A 16,647-nucleotide genomic window follows, 5' to 3' on the forward strand; every position below is an offset into this window, starting at 1 on the left:
GCGCAAATATGCATACATTTTGAAACGAAGAATCGGACCATTGGAAAAAGCCAGGCTCAAAATTATTTTTTCATGTTGTTACTATATTAAATAGAAAAATATTTACAAAGGGGATTATGGATATCTCCTTTCGTTATCCAGTTAATCAGAAAATACTGCCAATGCCTTAAAAAAATGTATTGCCGCCCTATTTTTATGCATAAAATGTCATGTAAATCAGGCCAAGAATGATATATCAACAAATCCCACTGTAAAAATCTTCATATAATAGCTGAGAATAAGATTCTAAAGTTTGGTGCATGTAGGTGCTACAGAAGTGGAGATTCCTTGCTTGGCGTGTGAGGAAAAACTCATTTTGAGAAAACGGCCTTTAAAGATTCTTATGGCAAAAGCCAACCAAGCTTGAGAGCATACCACGTGATACATTCGAACCAATCGTCCGGTCGGAAATCGAGTCCAGCCAATCAGATATCAGTTTTATGTTGTGCAGCAGATCGAGTGCTTTCCAAGGATACCACGGAACACATATGACAGAGACCGGCTGTAATTTGAAACGGTGCATAATAAAGCAAACGTTTGGTGAATCTTCTGTAAAATTCAAAGGCGCAAGTTGACAAACAATAATAAAACAAACACCTAAATGTTTCGTTTTGACTTTTTTTTTTCTTTCGTGCGAAACATAACATGTTAATGGTGCAAAATAGCCCAAAATATCAAAATTGACCAGTGACTGAAAAATCGATGATTTTGCCTGCCGTGTCTCGCCTTAAACAAATAGCACAACCGTCGAGTCACTTTCACAACTCAAGCCTCCCTCCAGTCTAAAACTCTGGCCCTCTTAAGGAGCACCAGAATGGGTGTGAGCCACAGCTGCAGACCAGTGGCGGCTGGTAGTTTTTAAAGTGAGGGAGGAAGGACTGCGCGCTTGGTTGCCATTGGCCTGCTTGCAATGTTGGTGTATGGTGGCGTAAGAATGTCAGACTCAAGTTGTTTCAGGGTGTTTTGGTGAACTACAAAATAGTATGGAGAGATAGTTATGTGAATACATTTGATACAAAGCCACCAGTGGCATCACTGTAATTTGAAAGCTGGTGGGCAGCATGTCTTTGAAATGGACTACAAGGGCAGAAGGAAAGGATGCAAAGCCCATTAGTCAAATCAGGCCTACTCTTGTTTGTAAAAGTAAATTTAAAAATCTGGGCCTATTTTTGCCCTCAATGACTGAAGTTATTGGTTGTAATTTAGCTATGTTTATTTTCAGTAACAATTGTTTTAAGAAAAGACTGACCAAAAGTGATGCCATTTAAAATGCATCATGCTCTGAATCATTCACCCTTTCCACACAATTTCCACAATATCAAACAGAACGGTCAGAGTAACAAACTAGTAAAAGAACAAGAACATTATTCTAGATTCAATCTGATCTATAGACATGGTGCCTAGCAAGGAAAGTCGCATAGCAGCACCAACGTGAACTTGACACTAGTCGTGGTGTTTGGTTGCCCTATCAAGACAGCCCATATTCATTAGCAAACAGGGCCAGCAATACAGTTGATTGCTAGTAATGCTACCAGTAAGCCATGAGTACCTAACTAACCATGTAGCACCCACAACACTGACGTTGCCATTACTTTTGGTGATCTCGATTTTCCGAAGTGGTCTACCTTTTTCTTGGGTCGCTAACTTAGCACTGTAACTCAATGAATGGAATGCTTTGTGTAATTAAACATGAACAATGTCCTCTGTTTCCAATGTACACTTTATTTCCATTGTACACTTTATTCGCAAATGTTAGAATTTCGTTATCCTTCAGATGATTTCACCTGCTTTGCGTCTCATGAGCGGCAATGCAGGCAGAGCGGGTTTGTTATCGACAGCGTTGCCAGATTGGGCAAATATCCCGCCCAATGATAATTTTCCCAGCCTAACGTGGTTAAAAGTAGCCCAATTGGGTGCGAAATCTGGCAGCACTGCTCACCAGCCAGGGATCCTGCTTATTGGTTCATAGCGCAGCGCGACTAGATTTTTGCCCGAATCAGACGCCTGTAAGGTCACACCCACTCTCTCCCATTGAAACCCATGTTATTCACCGGCCGCCAGTACTTTGAGGGAGGACCTTCCTCCCTGAAGAAATTGTCAAAAGGCGATAGGGGGTGCTAATGTCCCTTTACCCAGGGAAACGAACATTATATATTCAAAGGCATTAAAGTAGTCATATTTAAGGGCATTAATTCATTACAGTAGTCCGGACAATCTACATTTTTTATTCTCAACAATGTTAAGGAGGATCTTCCTCCCTCTCCTCAATGAAGAAGCCTCCACTGCTGCAGACTATTACGGCTAACAGCCAGACAGGAATATGTGCATCTTTTAAAACATGGTATAAAACAGTGAAGATGCCATTCACATCTTCACAAGCTGTCAAACTATTAATGTTCTTAATCGTGATTAAGCGCATGGTATTTGTGAGTTATCTCACGATTAATCACACTTTAAAATGATATTTTAAATTCAAGTTAAATGAGATTATCAAATGGAATGACACGTTATCATTCATACCAAATGTACTTAATAAGCAAAAACTAGACCAAATAATCTTGAGGGAGATTCATATGATTTCTGATATCAATGTTGACATTCTGTGGGCAAAACCTTTCAAAAGCAGAAGTAAAAAAAAAACATCTGTTAATGCGTTAATTATTATTAATCGCGTTAATGCCCTGTTTACACCTACCCGATAGTGGGCACCGATGGTGCCCGATGGCTAAATCAGCAGCTATCGTTATAACATCGGCAAATAGCGTGGTTGCATCGGGAAACACCGTTACTCTTCCCGGGAACATCGTTGGACAACGGGAAGAAACGGGAAGAAATGCTCAATGATCGGGCAACATCGGCAAAGAACGAACATGTTTGTTAATTTTGGGTCTATCGGGGTAGAATTGGTTACCAGGTGTTGCTATGGGCTAATCGGCTTCAATCGGGAATAGAACGGGAGTATAACGTAAGACATCGCAAATCGTTCGGGAATTGTCCTGGGCACATCGGCTATATTCGTTAATCTTCCGCGCTTTATCGTGTTTTATCGTCTTTATATCGGCAACCTCAACACATGAAAGACCCTCGAGAACCCTAGACAAATAACGATTGTGAGTGACCAGATTGTGTTAAGGAAGACCCTCAATCTGCCACTTGGGTATAAATAGGGGGTGATGGATGGATGTCCTACTTTTATAATTACAGGGTACTTCGCCCATTTAGAACCGGCGTTCTATTATTATAAAATCGCTATTGTAATACAAATAAATATATAAATAAATATCTGTCTAAACCAGTCTCCCCTTTGCCTTCTCCCGAAATGACGCCAAATGACGCCAAACGTACTTCGGGTGTCTTCCCTGGCATAAATCGTTATGTTATCGTTATAACATCGGGTATGTGTAAATGCTACCCTGATAAATTGACCCGATCATACATTTTTAGCCCGATGTCACCCGAATCACCCCGACTTCCACATCGGTGGTCCATCGGCCATTAGCGGCCATTAGCGGGATGGTGTAAACGGGGCATAAAATATGATTGCAATAACGCGTTATTAATGTGCTAATTTTGACAGCCCTAATAAATACATAATTACATTTTCGATCGTTTTGGGAGGGGGGGGCGGAGGATCGTTACTACTTTAAGAAACATGTCAAATAGGGGTGGGAATCTCTTGGCACCTCACGATTCGATTCCGATTATGAGGTCAACGATTCGATTCTGAAGCGATTATCGATGCATTTCGATGCAACAATTTCTTTTATGTACATTTCCATGCGTGATTTTCAAAAATATATATATACATTTGGGTTTGCTACTCAGTTTGCTAATCACTTCCTACTTTTGTGATGATCATTAAAGGGACACTGTGTAATATTTTAAGTAATTTATTACCTCAAATCAACGTATTCATTCATAAATAAGTCCTCATTGGTGTAAAATTATCTCTGCCAAAAATCTCACTTATCCTCCAGAGCGAAGAATAATTAATATGTAGTTACATAGGATGGGTAAGCTTCATGGAGGCTTCCATGTTCTTCCGGTCTATGAACTGCCGAGAGATAATTCAGCATCTTGCTCGAGGAATAATTACTCATACATCATTAGCTTACACTAATGATTCAATGCAATTTGAAATTTGTTTGAAATAACGAACCGCATCATCACTCGAATGACTCGATGAGGTAGTATTGGATGTCATGACACAGCTTCTTGGCACATACTGCCCACCGTAGTTTTTGAACAAGCATGTACTATTAGTTTGAATGCAATATACAATTGTACCACTAGATGGGAGTAATTTTTACACAGTGTCCCTTTAAAGACATCAACAATTGAATTAACTTATTTCATAATAGAGAAAGCTTTTCTCACAAAAATGACTTTCTATGAACAATGCAATAATGAATGCAGCTTGCATTATAACACAATATGGAAGCATGCAAAAAATAGGTTTCAGTTTTATTTTCTTTCTTATCTTTTATTTTCTATGTCATTAAAGGAAAAGCTGCTCTTGAATTAGAAGGAATTAAAAGATTTTTTGTTTTTTAATTCAGATTATTAATTTATCTGCATCGAGACAGAATCGTTCTAGCGAGAATCAAGATGCATCGAAGAATCGATTATTTTTCCCAACCCTAAAAGATGCTGTCTGAGACGGCCAAGTCCTCTTAAAAACTATTAAATTTGAATTCAAGCCAATTCAAGCTAATTCTGTCAACATACATGTTGTTGATTGGACCCGTAAGATAACGCTTGATGACCACTTAAAGTCTAAAGCCCATGTAAAGAACAAGGAACAGTTGCGTGTAACCAGAGCATGCCTCCTCAAAACATCAGCACTAGAGCAAGCAATCAGCAGATTCATGACGGGAATATATTAAGGTCTGTGTGGTGCAGAGTCTGACATCCCCTTAGAAAAAATAGAAAAGCTTGTTTCTAGTGAGGCATTGGGAAAATGTGTGAATTCTCTGACAAACTCACCTGCCCCGTATTTGACCAATGGATAACTGTTCTTCTGAAGATCGTTCTAAATATCGTCATTGCTGAGCTGTCCGCATATATCTTTTGAATATTATTCAAAAGAAGAGCTATCTTGTTGAAATAACGCGGTGTTGTCAGCAGCTGCAAAATAGTACAATGTTGTGTTAATCATTAAAAAAGTTTTATTTATTCATAAAAGTATCTCTGATAATAAAATTATCTATTTTTTGGGCCAGGCTTTTTTTCTAAATCTTTGCAGCCCGGTGGCCAATGCTCCATGGCCCGGCACCGGTTGAGAAACCCTGCTTTAGACCACTTTATATTAATATGAACAATAAGACACATTTCAATAAAGAGGCTATAGATTAAATGATATTATATATTATGTTATATATATATATATATATATATATATTATATATATTATATAACATTATTTTTATGTGTACATGATCCATGTTGTGTCAGGGGAAGCTGCCCTCCTTCTTGGACCTGGCGGGTCAGACCCTTCAGAGCTTCGTCCAGTCTGGGGAGGATGTCTCCACGCCTGGACCTCTAGATCAGACCTCCACTGAGCACCAGTTTGTCCTTGCTCTGGCTGGGATAATCACAAGTGAGTCCAGTATGATGACCCTAACCCTTGACCTCTAGACCAGACCTCCAATGAGAACACCACTAGACCCAGGGGGACCTGGACTACTCGGTCCTATTACTCAACACCCCTAGACTCATTGCTAACATGTTAAGTTCTAACATGCTAACCGCTAACATGCTAAGTGCTTACATGCTAAGTGCTTTCATTCTGAGTGCTAAGTTAACATTGAAATGATGAAAAGCACATACCAACCTTGGCAGAAACCAACTGCCGTATGTTAAGCGTAAACCAGTTGCCAAAAGAACCTCGATATTATTGAGCGTTAGCAGCTCAACGCCTCCATCTCGTTCCTCTCCTCGGTAGACGTAGCAGCGGTGCCCTGTGGGCGGGACTTCCTGTCAAGCAGTGGTCATGGGCTGCTGGGCACACTGATGCAGCTGCTGGAGCCCAGGAAGCCTGGCGCCTTGCCAAGACTCAAAGTGTATGATAAACAATCACAGCCAATCCCTGTCCTGCATGGTGTCCTCATTCAGCCAATGTCTATCCTGCATGGTCTCCTTATTCAACCAAACCCTGTCCTGAATGGTCTCCTTATTCAGCCAAGCCCTAACCTGCATGGTCTCCTCATTCAGCCAATCCCTGTCCTGCACGGCTCCTCATTTAGCCAATCCCTGTCCTGCATGGTTTCCTCATTCAGCCAATCCCTGTCCTGCATGGTCTCCTCATTCAGCCAATCCCTGTCCTGCATGGTCTCCTCATTCAGCTACGATGTGTTCCAGGCTGATGCTGATGGCTCTGTACAATGTCAGCATCAGTGTCAGAGGACTGAAGTACATCAGCCAGAGCCCCGGTCTGCTCCCTATGGTCTGGACCCTTCTGGAGGGTGAGGACTACTGCTACTACTACTACTACTACTATTACTATTACTATTAGTACTACTAGTACTACTATTTCTACCTTTGGTCTGAACCCTGCTGGGGGTTGAGGACTACTGCTACTACTATAACTATTGGTACTACTTCTACTATTACTACCTATGGTCTGGACCCTGCTAGAGGATAAGGTACTACTACTACTTACTACTACTACTAATACAATTATTATTACCCACTATCACTATTACTAGTATTACTACTATAACCACTACTACTGTAGAACTTCCCAGTAAGTGTTACTGTTACTTTATTATATATTGGAAGTGATAGATGTTATAATTACGTTCTAGGGTATTTGAGGAAATAAGTACCAACATTTACCACCGTATTCCAAATGCAGGCACATTTTATGTTGTATTTTATATATGTTATAATTATACCAGGTTACAGGTTTGTTTATTGTCCTTCCTGATCCCCATACTGTGTGTCTGTGTATGCGCGATTAGTCCCAGTGCGCAGGTGGCCACGCCTTTAGGTCGCATTTTATACAATTGATGGTCAGGACTAGTACGCCTTGCCGGTGAGTGATTATAAACTAGCATGCTAGTAACTGAAATCAAGAATTAATGTCACGGGAATGTTTGTATAATTTCATTGGTTAATTCTGGGTTTTGTGTTTGTGTTTTCTTTGCAGGTTTACAACCTATCTATTTATCTGTCTAACTAACAGTTATTTTCAACTTGAGAGGCTAGCGTAACTTGGTAGTCAGGCTACGTAGTGCGTGGGTGCTTATTGTTTGTGTGAGTGCAATAAAAGTCCATAAAGTTACTCGAGTTGTATCCGCCGTACTTATCCTGAAACCCTTCCAGTGGGGAGTTTATTGAGCTATAGTAGGTAGCTTAGTGAAAACTGGACAGTTGTAAACCGTCGTCGGAGCCGTGCCGGAGATTGCACGGGCCCCGAGCGGAGGAGCCATCGTTGATGACCGGCGCCGGGAGCGGAGACCCGGAGTCAGTAACGCCACTATAACGGAGGAGCCGAAGCCAAGAGCTAACGGGGCCGTTAAAGGGCTGAAGAACTTCCACAACCGTGAGTAAGGCTGTGTGGATGATATTAAAGCCGCAGAAGGAATAAAGTGACTTTGTTAACAACGCCGCAACCAGCCATAGCAACCGGGGAAAGACGCCTGTCGTTCACGGGAAGACGTCTGTGTCGTTCGCGGACGAGTCGTTCGTTTTGAACGAATCTTTTGGACGAGTCGTTCGTTTCGAACGAATCTTTTGGACGAGTCGTTTAAATGAGTCCTTTTGGCTAAAAGGTGATTTTAGTGATTCTGTTCACCTAGAGAAGACAAAATGGCGGATGACAAGCCAGATCTAGAGAGCTTAAAGCGGAGGCGCTCACATGCGCAAAGAAACTTTACAACAAGAATAAACCGCCTTGATGTTAGTGCTGGTCGTTTACGTGAAGTTGAGTTGTCAGAAGAGTTGGCGAGATTGAAGGATGATTATGACAAACTCCTCGATGTCGGTAATGAATATATCGACGCACAGAGCCAGATAGACCCTACAGGTGACGACAGCGAGTCGCGGGACGCCCTGGTGAAGAGAGATGCCAGTGAGCAAAGGTTCCTTGAAACTGAGGGCAAGATCATGGAAATGCTGTGGTCCAAGTATGCAGCGCCGGACATAGATGCTCTCGTAACACAGTTCAAGTCTCACTGCCTCTGCCTTTGATCAGGCTGAGGCACTCGGGAAAAGTATAGTAGTGCCATGGACGCAGCGAGGGGTCTACAATGGTAAATTGGATAGGAAACTCGATGAACTCAGAGAGGCTGTGTACGCTTGGAGAGACTATCGGCCGCATGGAAAGGACAAATGGATGCTCCTTTTATCATTGAAAGAGGACAAGGAGCAACTGATGGATGAGTGGACCTGCCAACGTGACAAAGAGGTTATGAAGAGGAACTGTACAGAACAAAATGACGGTGACGGAGGTGAGGAGGAAGAGGATGAAGATGTGGCAAGTGATGGTGCGGTCGGTGGGCATGTCGCAACAGCTAGCGACAGCCTTACAGCTGCAGGTAACATCACTTTTACCCAACAGACATTACAGCCCACTCTGCAGTCGCGACGGTCTGATGGTGGACTTGGTGTCAGTTCCGCCCTACCTCCAACCCTTGCCAGCACGCCACAAATGTTGAGTGTTCGTGCCTCTCCACCAGTCGATATCAGCATGGAGCAAGGTAGTAGCATGCCATATAGCGGCCCTGGTGCGTACGTCGGTGGGAATATCAGCTCTCAATGGGCCCGACCAAACATAAGGCTCACACCCATAAGTTTGCCTAAGTTCTCCGGGGACAGGAGGGACTATTGGCGCTGGAAGGCTGAATGGGAAAGTATCCAGGCGCAAGCGGAGCCTACGGGGTCAAGGGAATGCAGGAAACTTCACTTGCTAGACAGTATAGGTGAGACTTTGAAAAGTGATCTCAGACTATCGCGTTGCAGAGATGCAATCGATATCTTTATGGAATTAGAGAACCGTTATGGTGATAAAGCACAAACGGCAGAGGAGATAGTTTTGGAGCTACATTCACGTCCTGCTGTAAAGAACCACCAGCCACGAGAGACGTTAGAATTGATCCTAGCAGTGGAGAGGGCAGCATTGGACCTCACAGACCTGGGGTGCGAAGACGCGATACAGAATCAGCTAGTGATTCGGTCTTTAGAGAGCAAACTCCCTGATGTCATGAAAAGAGAGTGGCTCATGTGTGTGAGAAACCCTGTTAACAACGTCCTACCAAGAAACCGTTTCGACAAGCTCTTGATGTTCCTGGAAGACCAAAAGTCGTTGCTCGTGAGGTTGGAACAGTTGCTTCCCAGTAAGCCATGGCCTGCTAATGCTCCTGAGAGACCAAGCTACCGGGAGAAATCAGGTGACAAGTGGAGAGAAAAGAAGTCGTTCACTAAGACTACAGCAAGTGAAGTCAAAAGAGACTCCAAGCAGATACCATGTGCTGTGTGTGGCGATGAAGAACATGGAGGTAAACTGTTTCGTTGTAAAGCTTTCAGGAAGGCCAGTCTGGCGGAGAAGAAAGCTCAGGTGAAGAAGGCAAAAGCATGTACAAAGTGCCTGGATGTTCACGGGATCGATGGTGCCTGCACTCCAAGGTTCCTCTGTCGTAAGGAGGAGTGTAAGATAGGCGACATTCCGGTAGACCACCACTATTTCCTCTGCCCTAAGGCACCAACAATGAAGGATGCTGCTAAGAAGGAAAACAAAGCAGAGGAAAAGAGGGGACCTCGTGGTCCGACAGAGGAGCAAGAGGCTGTGTTCGCCGAGTTGAGACTGACTCCCCGCCAGTTGGAGGCGGTCCGCAGGGCCTGTACTAATAAGGCAACGTCGAGAGCGTGTTCTGGCAAGAATCCGATAGAACAGAGTGGCTTGAAAGAACATCCAGTCCTCATGATGCTCTTACCTGTCACGGCAAAGAGAGGAGACAGCCTTGGAGCCTTGATTGATCTCGCTTCTGACACTAATTACATTACGCACCAAGCTGCTGAAAGACTCGGGCTAACCGGTGAACCAATCTCCCTTGTCGTGTATGGTGTTGGCGCGATGAAGGTGAGAGTTGATACAAAAAGGTATCTCGTAACAATAAAGGTGTGGACCTCACGAGGAACTTTGAGGTTCCACGAGATGATCTGCTACGGGATGGAAGACATCGCCAAAATGGATCGAGTGGTGAGTTCGGAGCGGCTGGAGCAGTTTTTCCCTGAAGCTGAACCGGGAGAACTGGCCCGCCCAGGGAAGATCGATCTTTTGATCAGTGCTCGAGAAGGCCGATTAGCTCCACAAAGACTGCAACGGGTCGGCGACCTGGTGTTGTGGGACGGTCCTCTAGGCAAGACAGTGAGTGGTGTGCATCCTAACCTCTTTGAAGAAGTGGTGGTGACCACATGGCAGTCGGAGACGCACTTTGCACACTCCATGAGGATGGTAGCTGTCAAAGTTGAAGAACACTTCGTTGGAAGGCCAGGAAGCCATTTGGAACGAGGGTGCAGTATGGAAGTTCGAATGACAGCAGCATGCAATAAAGAAGTCCTTGAGTGGCTAAAATGGGACAGCATCGGTGCTGCCTGTGACCCTACCTGTGGAGGGTGTCGCTGTGGAAAGTGCCCACCGGGAGGAAAGGAGATGACCCTGGCTGACGAGAAAGAGCTGGAGATAATAAGGGCAGGTCTAACCTTCAGAGAGAGTGACATCCACAGCGACCAGCCACACTGGGATGCGAAGTACCCCTGGAAGGAAAACCCAGCCTCTCTTCCCAACAACCGAAGGGCTGTGGAAGCAACGTTCCTGAGGGCTGAGAAGCGGCTGATGAAAGACCCCGTGTGGAAAGAAGCTTACATGAGGCAAGTGCACGAGATGGTAGACAGGGGAGCTGCTGTTAAGCTCACTAAGGATGTGATGGACAGCTGGGATTGTGCAGTGTGGTGGGTGAGCCACCTAACCGCACCGAACCCCCACTCAGTGACTACACCGGTGCGCCTCGTCTGGAATAGCAGCCAGGAGTTCAGAGGGGTGAGCATGAATGGCATTTTGCTCAAAGGCCCAGACGTCCTTAACCCTATCAGAGGGTTGCTCCTCAGATTCCGGGAAGGAGAACATGCAGCCATCGGAGACATCACCAAGATGTATAATTCGGTATGGCTGGAGGAGCGAGAGGTCCATGTGCATCGGTTCCTATGGAGAGACTCACCGGAAGATGAGATTGAGGATTTTGCTGTCGTGAGGGTGAACATGGGAGATAAACCAGCGGGGTGCATTGCGCAGGTTGCCATGCGAGAGACCGCGAAGTTACCCCAGTTTTCTGATATGAAGGAGGAAAAAAGAGTCATTGAGGAAGACTCCTACGTTGATGACCTCCTTACGTCCCACAATGACCCTGACTGTCTAGACAAGATCCTAAAGGGAGTGGAGAAGATACTGAAAGCAGGAGGCTTCTACCTCAAGCCCTGGGTCCGGTCTGGTCAGAGTGGGAGGCGGGACGGGACAGGGTCCAAGCCAGTTACTCTGGTGTTGCCCAACCAGCTAAGGGAGGAAGATAACAAAGCCCTGGGGGTTGGTTACCTAGTGCAAGAGGACAAACTCTTTGTGATGGTCTCCATCAACTTCTCCAGAAGGAAGAAAAAGATGAGAACTGAGGTTGACCTCACTGAAGAAGAAGTGGAAGCAAAGACACCAAACCCACTGACTCGTCGTGTTCTACTGAGCCAGATCGCCGGACTGTATGACCCGATCGGTTTAGCAACACCTGTGAAACAGAAAGGAGTGATTCTTGTGAGAAGAGCCTTCCAGGAAGCTGGCAAGCTTACCAAAGATACCTGGGATGAACCTTTGTCTGACGAGCTCAGAGGAAAAGCAATTGTACTGTTTAAGGAGTACGCTCGTCTGAGTAGCATCAAGTTCCACAGAAGCCTCACGCCCTCCGACTGGAGGGGTAAACCCTGGGGTATCACGTTTTCTGACGGGAGCTGTGAGTCCTATGGTGCTGTACTGTACTTGCGATGGGAGACGTCACATGGTGTGGTCACCCGGCTGGTAGAGTCAATAGCCAAGTTAACCCCCCTCGACCAGAAAGGGGACGCGGTAAAGGCTGAGGTCTGTGGGGCTGTCTTTGCCTCACGTCTAAAAACATACGTATCGAAGCATGGACGATTGGATGTGGAGAAGTGGTACCACTTCATTGACAGTCAAACGGTGCTGGGAGCCATCCAGAGAGAGAGCTACGGATTCCAGACGTTCTTCGCGAACCGAGTCGGAGAGATTCAGAAGGCTGGGCCTGTAACTGACTGGTGGTGGATACCAGGCGAGGTCAACATCGCTGATCTAGTCACGAGGGGGTGCTCTCCTGAACTGCTGGATGAGGACTCAGAGGTGGCAGAAAGGTCCCATGTTCCTGTCTGGCCCAGTGGAGGATTGGCCCATGAAGTCCGCTTCAGAAGTGGCAGCGGATGCTAGGGAGATGGTGAGCAAACTCCAGAGAAAGGCCTTTTCGGCAGTCCTCACCAGAGCTCAAGCCAAGAAGTTGTTGAACCCTGCAAGACCTGTTGGTGAAGGTCCAATAGTCACAGATGGAGTGAGCGGCGCTCCAGCATCCTCAGAAAATGGGATGAAATTGACCTCAATTGAGACCAAGGAAACGGAGATGCTGTGGGGAGCCAGGCTCATAGACCAAGTGGATCCAAGAAGGTGCAGTTCTCTGACTAAGCTCTGTGAAGTAGTCGGTTATGTCCGCAGAGCTGTGAAGAAGTGGTTGGCCCGTGTAGGCAGGGCCCCTATGCCAGCAAAGTGGGAGGCGGTACTGACAGTAAAGGAACGCAAAGCTGCACTCCAAGACCTGTGCCTAGCCGCCCAGGAGGGAGTCACGTTTCCTGTGACAACGCTAAACAGGCTCGTTGTCAGCAGGGAGGAAGTCTCAGGTCTCCTGAAATGCCATGGTAGAGTCCAGGCCATTACCCAGGGAGAGACCGGTGTGCCCCTGGTCCCCTACAATGCGTGGATCAGCACCCTTCTCACACGAGAGGCCCATGAAGCTAACCACGAAGGTGTTGCTGGCACACTCCTCCGGGTGAGGTCTAAAGCATGGGTGGTGCTGGGACCAAGGATTGCCAGAAATGTCATCGACTCCTGTATGCACTGTCGGAAGGCCAAAGCGAGAATGTGCAAACAGGTGATGAGTGAGCTCCCTCTTGAACGAACTGAACCAGCTGCACCCTTCGAATTTACAACGTTGGACCTTTTCGGCCCCTATGTCGTTAAAGATACTATAAGGCGAAGAACAAAGATGAAAGTCTGGGGTGTGGTGTTCAGCTGTATGGCTTCAAGAGCAGTACATGCTGACATTGTGGAAGATCTGTCGACGGAAGGATTCCTGAAAGCATACCAGCGCTTCACGGCTCTCAGGGGTCACCCAAGAAAGCTCTGGTCAGATCAAGGGACCAACTTTGTGGGCGCCAAGCCAGTATTACAGGAGTTGTATGAGTTCCTAAGTAGCATCGACAAAGATCAAGTCCAGAAGAAGGCGGAAGCTGTAGGAACTGACTGGATGTGGGTGCTTCACCCGGCGGACTCTCCCGGAATGGGGCAGCTGAGGCAGCTGTCCGTGTACTCAAGAGAGGGTTAAGCAGTGTTGGCGAGGAAGGTAACCTGACAGCGCTGGAGTTCCAGACCCTCCTGTACCTGGCTGCTAACCTGTCAAATGAGAGACCAATTGGTGCCAGAGCCCAGGTACAAGATGAGGCCGTCGAAGTCATCACTCCCAACTCTCTTCTCCTCGGTCGCGCAGGACCCAGTGGGGACTCCCGAGGCTTTGAGTATCCTACTTACCCCGTCGTGCGTCTGAGAGCAATCCAGATCGAGGTCGACAAGTTCTGGAAGAGGTGGAGCCAGCTGGCAGGTCCGGGCCTCTACATCCGTCAGAAGTGGCACGCACCTGCTAGAAACGTTGCAGCGGGAGACCTGGTGTGGTTGGCTGACCAGAACGCGCTGAGGGGCCAGTTCAGGCTGGGTCGGGTCGTGGAGGTGTGTCCCGACGTGAAGGGCGTAGTACGAGATGTGAGGGTGAGAACATGTCAAAGCTGTCCAGTTTTCGGTGGACAGCCCAAGAAAAGCCGAGGTGTGCAGAACTATCCCTCCACCATCCTCCACAGGGACGTTAGGAGGTTGGTGGTTCTGCTTCCAGTGGAGGATCAAGACCCCCCCACTGCCATCCTCCCGGAGGCTGGTGGTGTGTTTCGGTGAAGGATCAAGACCCCCCCACTGCCATCCTCCCGGAGGCTGGTGGTGTGTTTCGGTGAAGGATCAAGACCCCCCCACTACCATCCTCCCGGAGGCTGGTGGTGTGTTTCGGTGAAGGAGGTCATGATGTCATCAAGGACAATGTGATGTTTATGGGCATTGAGACTACCTTGAACCTATGGTTGTTCATGTTGTGACATTCGTTCATGGGGAGAACTTAGAAGTTTAACTGTTTTGGTTATGGTGGCCTACTTGAATTCTAGAATCAGTAGGCCAAGTGGGAGGTGTAGAACTTCCCAGTAAGTGTTACTGTTACTTTATTATATATTGGAAGTGATAGATGTTATAATTACGTTCTAGGGTATTTGAGGAAATAAGTACCAACATTTACCACCGTATTCCAAATGCAGGCACATTTTATGTTGTATTTTATATATGTTATAATTATACCAGGTTACAGGTTTGTTTATTGTCCTTCCTGATCCCCATACTGTGTGTCTGTGTATGCGCGATTAGTCCCAGTGCGCAGGTGGCCACGCCTTTAGGTCGCATTTTATACAATTGATGGTCAGGACTAGTACGCCTTGCCGGTGAGTGATTATAAACTAGCATGCTAGTAACTGAAATCAAGAATTAATGTCACGGGAATGTTTGTATAATTTCATTGGTTAATTCTGGGTTTTGTGTTTGTGTTTTCGTTGCAGGTTTACAACCTATCTATTTATCTGTCTAACTAACAGTTATTTTCAACTTGAGAGGCTAGCGTGACTTGGTAGTCAGGCTACGTAGTGCGTGGGTGCTTATTGTTTGTGTGAGTGCAATAAAAGTCCATAAAGTTACTCGAGTTGTATCCGCCGTACTTATCCTGAAACCCTTCCAGTGGGGAGTTTATTGAGCTATAGTAGGTAGCTTAGTGAAAACTGGACAACTACTACTAGTGTTACTACCTATGGTCTGGACCCTGCTGGAGGATAAGGAACGACTACTACTACTGTTACTATTACTATTGCTACTATTACTTCAACATCTAGCTCTCTAACTCCTGACCTACTTTTCTGGTTTCCACTCCACTTCAGAGTTCTGTTTGTCCTGGTGTTTCTTGAATCACCTTCACAGTATAACTGAAAATGAAACGATTGCAACAAGGCAGGGGTCGACTTCCAGGAAATTAAAATAAATAGAATCCTGGCTGCTAGTGATGATTCACTTGAAAACACTGGGATGCTTACAGGACCTGTTAGTCAGGTAATGTTCCTTTATCTCCCCCTCCCTCTTAGACCAGGACCCAGACGTATGTCTTCACTCCCTGCGCCTCCTGCAGTCTCTGCTCCTGGAGGAGGAGGTGGAGACCACCATGGGAGCGGCTCTGTTGACCTCTCCGTGTCTGGAGCACGTCTGCCGCCTGACCTCCAGCCAGCAGCCTGCTCTCAAACAGACCGCCTGCGACACCTTGGAGGACATTCAGGCCTTGTTCTGCAAACTAGGAAAACCTGATCGCCAGAGTAGCTTCTAACAGTAATTATTAACATTTCAGTAAACCTGATTGCCAGAGGAGCTTCCAACAGTCATTAGAAACATATCATTACATAGTGCACAACTTAACTGATGGACAAAAACCTCTTTTAGGACCCTACCCTAATGTTCCTTCTTCTTCCTCCTACCAGCAGAGAGACGAAAACCCCTGTAAGGACCCTACCATGATGTTCCTTCCTACAAGCAGGGATGTGTAAACCTCTTTAAGGACCCTACCCTGATGGCTCAGACAACAAGTTTTAGATTGTTAATAGTAATGTTTACATTTTGAAATAAACAAAATTGGAGTTTAAATAACTCAGTTTGCTTTGAATAATATTTCGAATAATATTAAAAAATCAGTCAATCAAGAACCCCCCAAGCACCTCGTATACACACACACACAATGACACAGGGTGAGGCTTTTATGATTTGTATGAAATCAATCTGTTTATTTCAACAACTGCACCATCAACACTCAACATCAAAATCATTTCAACCTGGGCTTAGGCAGATAGGCCTACCTGCGCCGAAAGCAGATCGCTATTTATTTTACTGAACACAGCCTGCATGACGGTGAACTAGATACGTCTTTAGCATATGGAAACTATGGCCAAAAAAATAATTTCACACGGTGTGTACAATTCATTTGTCACCAGCATTCGGAGTGTTCATCAGCAGAGAAATATTCCGCCAAAGACGTTGACGTCGCTTAGCAACCGAGGACGCTGGGGTTGATAATTTACCGGACTACTTGCGGAGTGATATGACAGAAAAAAATCACTTTCCTTGACAGCGGTCAATATATGCTTAGCAACGGTGAATTATCAAAAGAT

The 16,647-nt window shown here is 45.8% G+C and overlaps 1 protein-coding gene across 2 annotated transcripts in view; it reads left to right on the top strand.

Annotated features, from left to right (window-relative positions):
* The window catches only part of hsf2bp (heat shock transcription factor 2 binding protein), a 143,717-nt gene extending 127,603 nt beyond the window's left edge, over positions 1-16,114 (top strand). Inside the window, exons 5-9 of one of the 2 annotated variants that reach the window (XM_030343980.1) lie at positions 5,494-5,638; positions 5,984-6,101; positions 6,400-6,503; positions 15,577-15,814; positions 15,964-16,114. In XM_030343980.1, the coding sequence (XP_030199840.1) occupies positions 5,494-5,638; positions 5,984-6,101; positions 6,400-6,503; positions 15,577-15,812 (603 nt within the window). In that variant the 3' untranslated portion in view covers positions 15,813-15,814; positions 15,964-16,114. The remainder of the gene's footprint in view (positions 1-5,493; positions 5,639-5,983; positions 6,102-6,399; positions 6,504-15,576; positions 15,815-15,963) is intronic. The other variant, XM_030343981.1, reaches the window with a different exon arrangement.
* Positions 16,115-16,647: the final 533 nt, after the last annotated feature.

The sequence above is a fragment of the Gadus morhua genome, chromosome 20 (genome assembly GCF_902167405.1).
Source record: "Gadus morhua chromosome 20, gadMor3.0, whole genome shotgun sequence".
In the NCBI taxonomy this organism is placed as follows: domain Eukaryota; kingdom Metazoa; phylum Chordata; class Actinopteri; order Gadiformes; family Gadidae; genus Gadus; species Gadus morhua.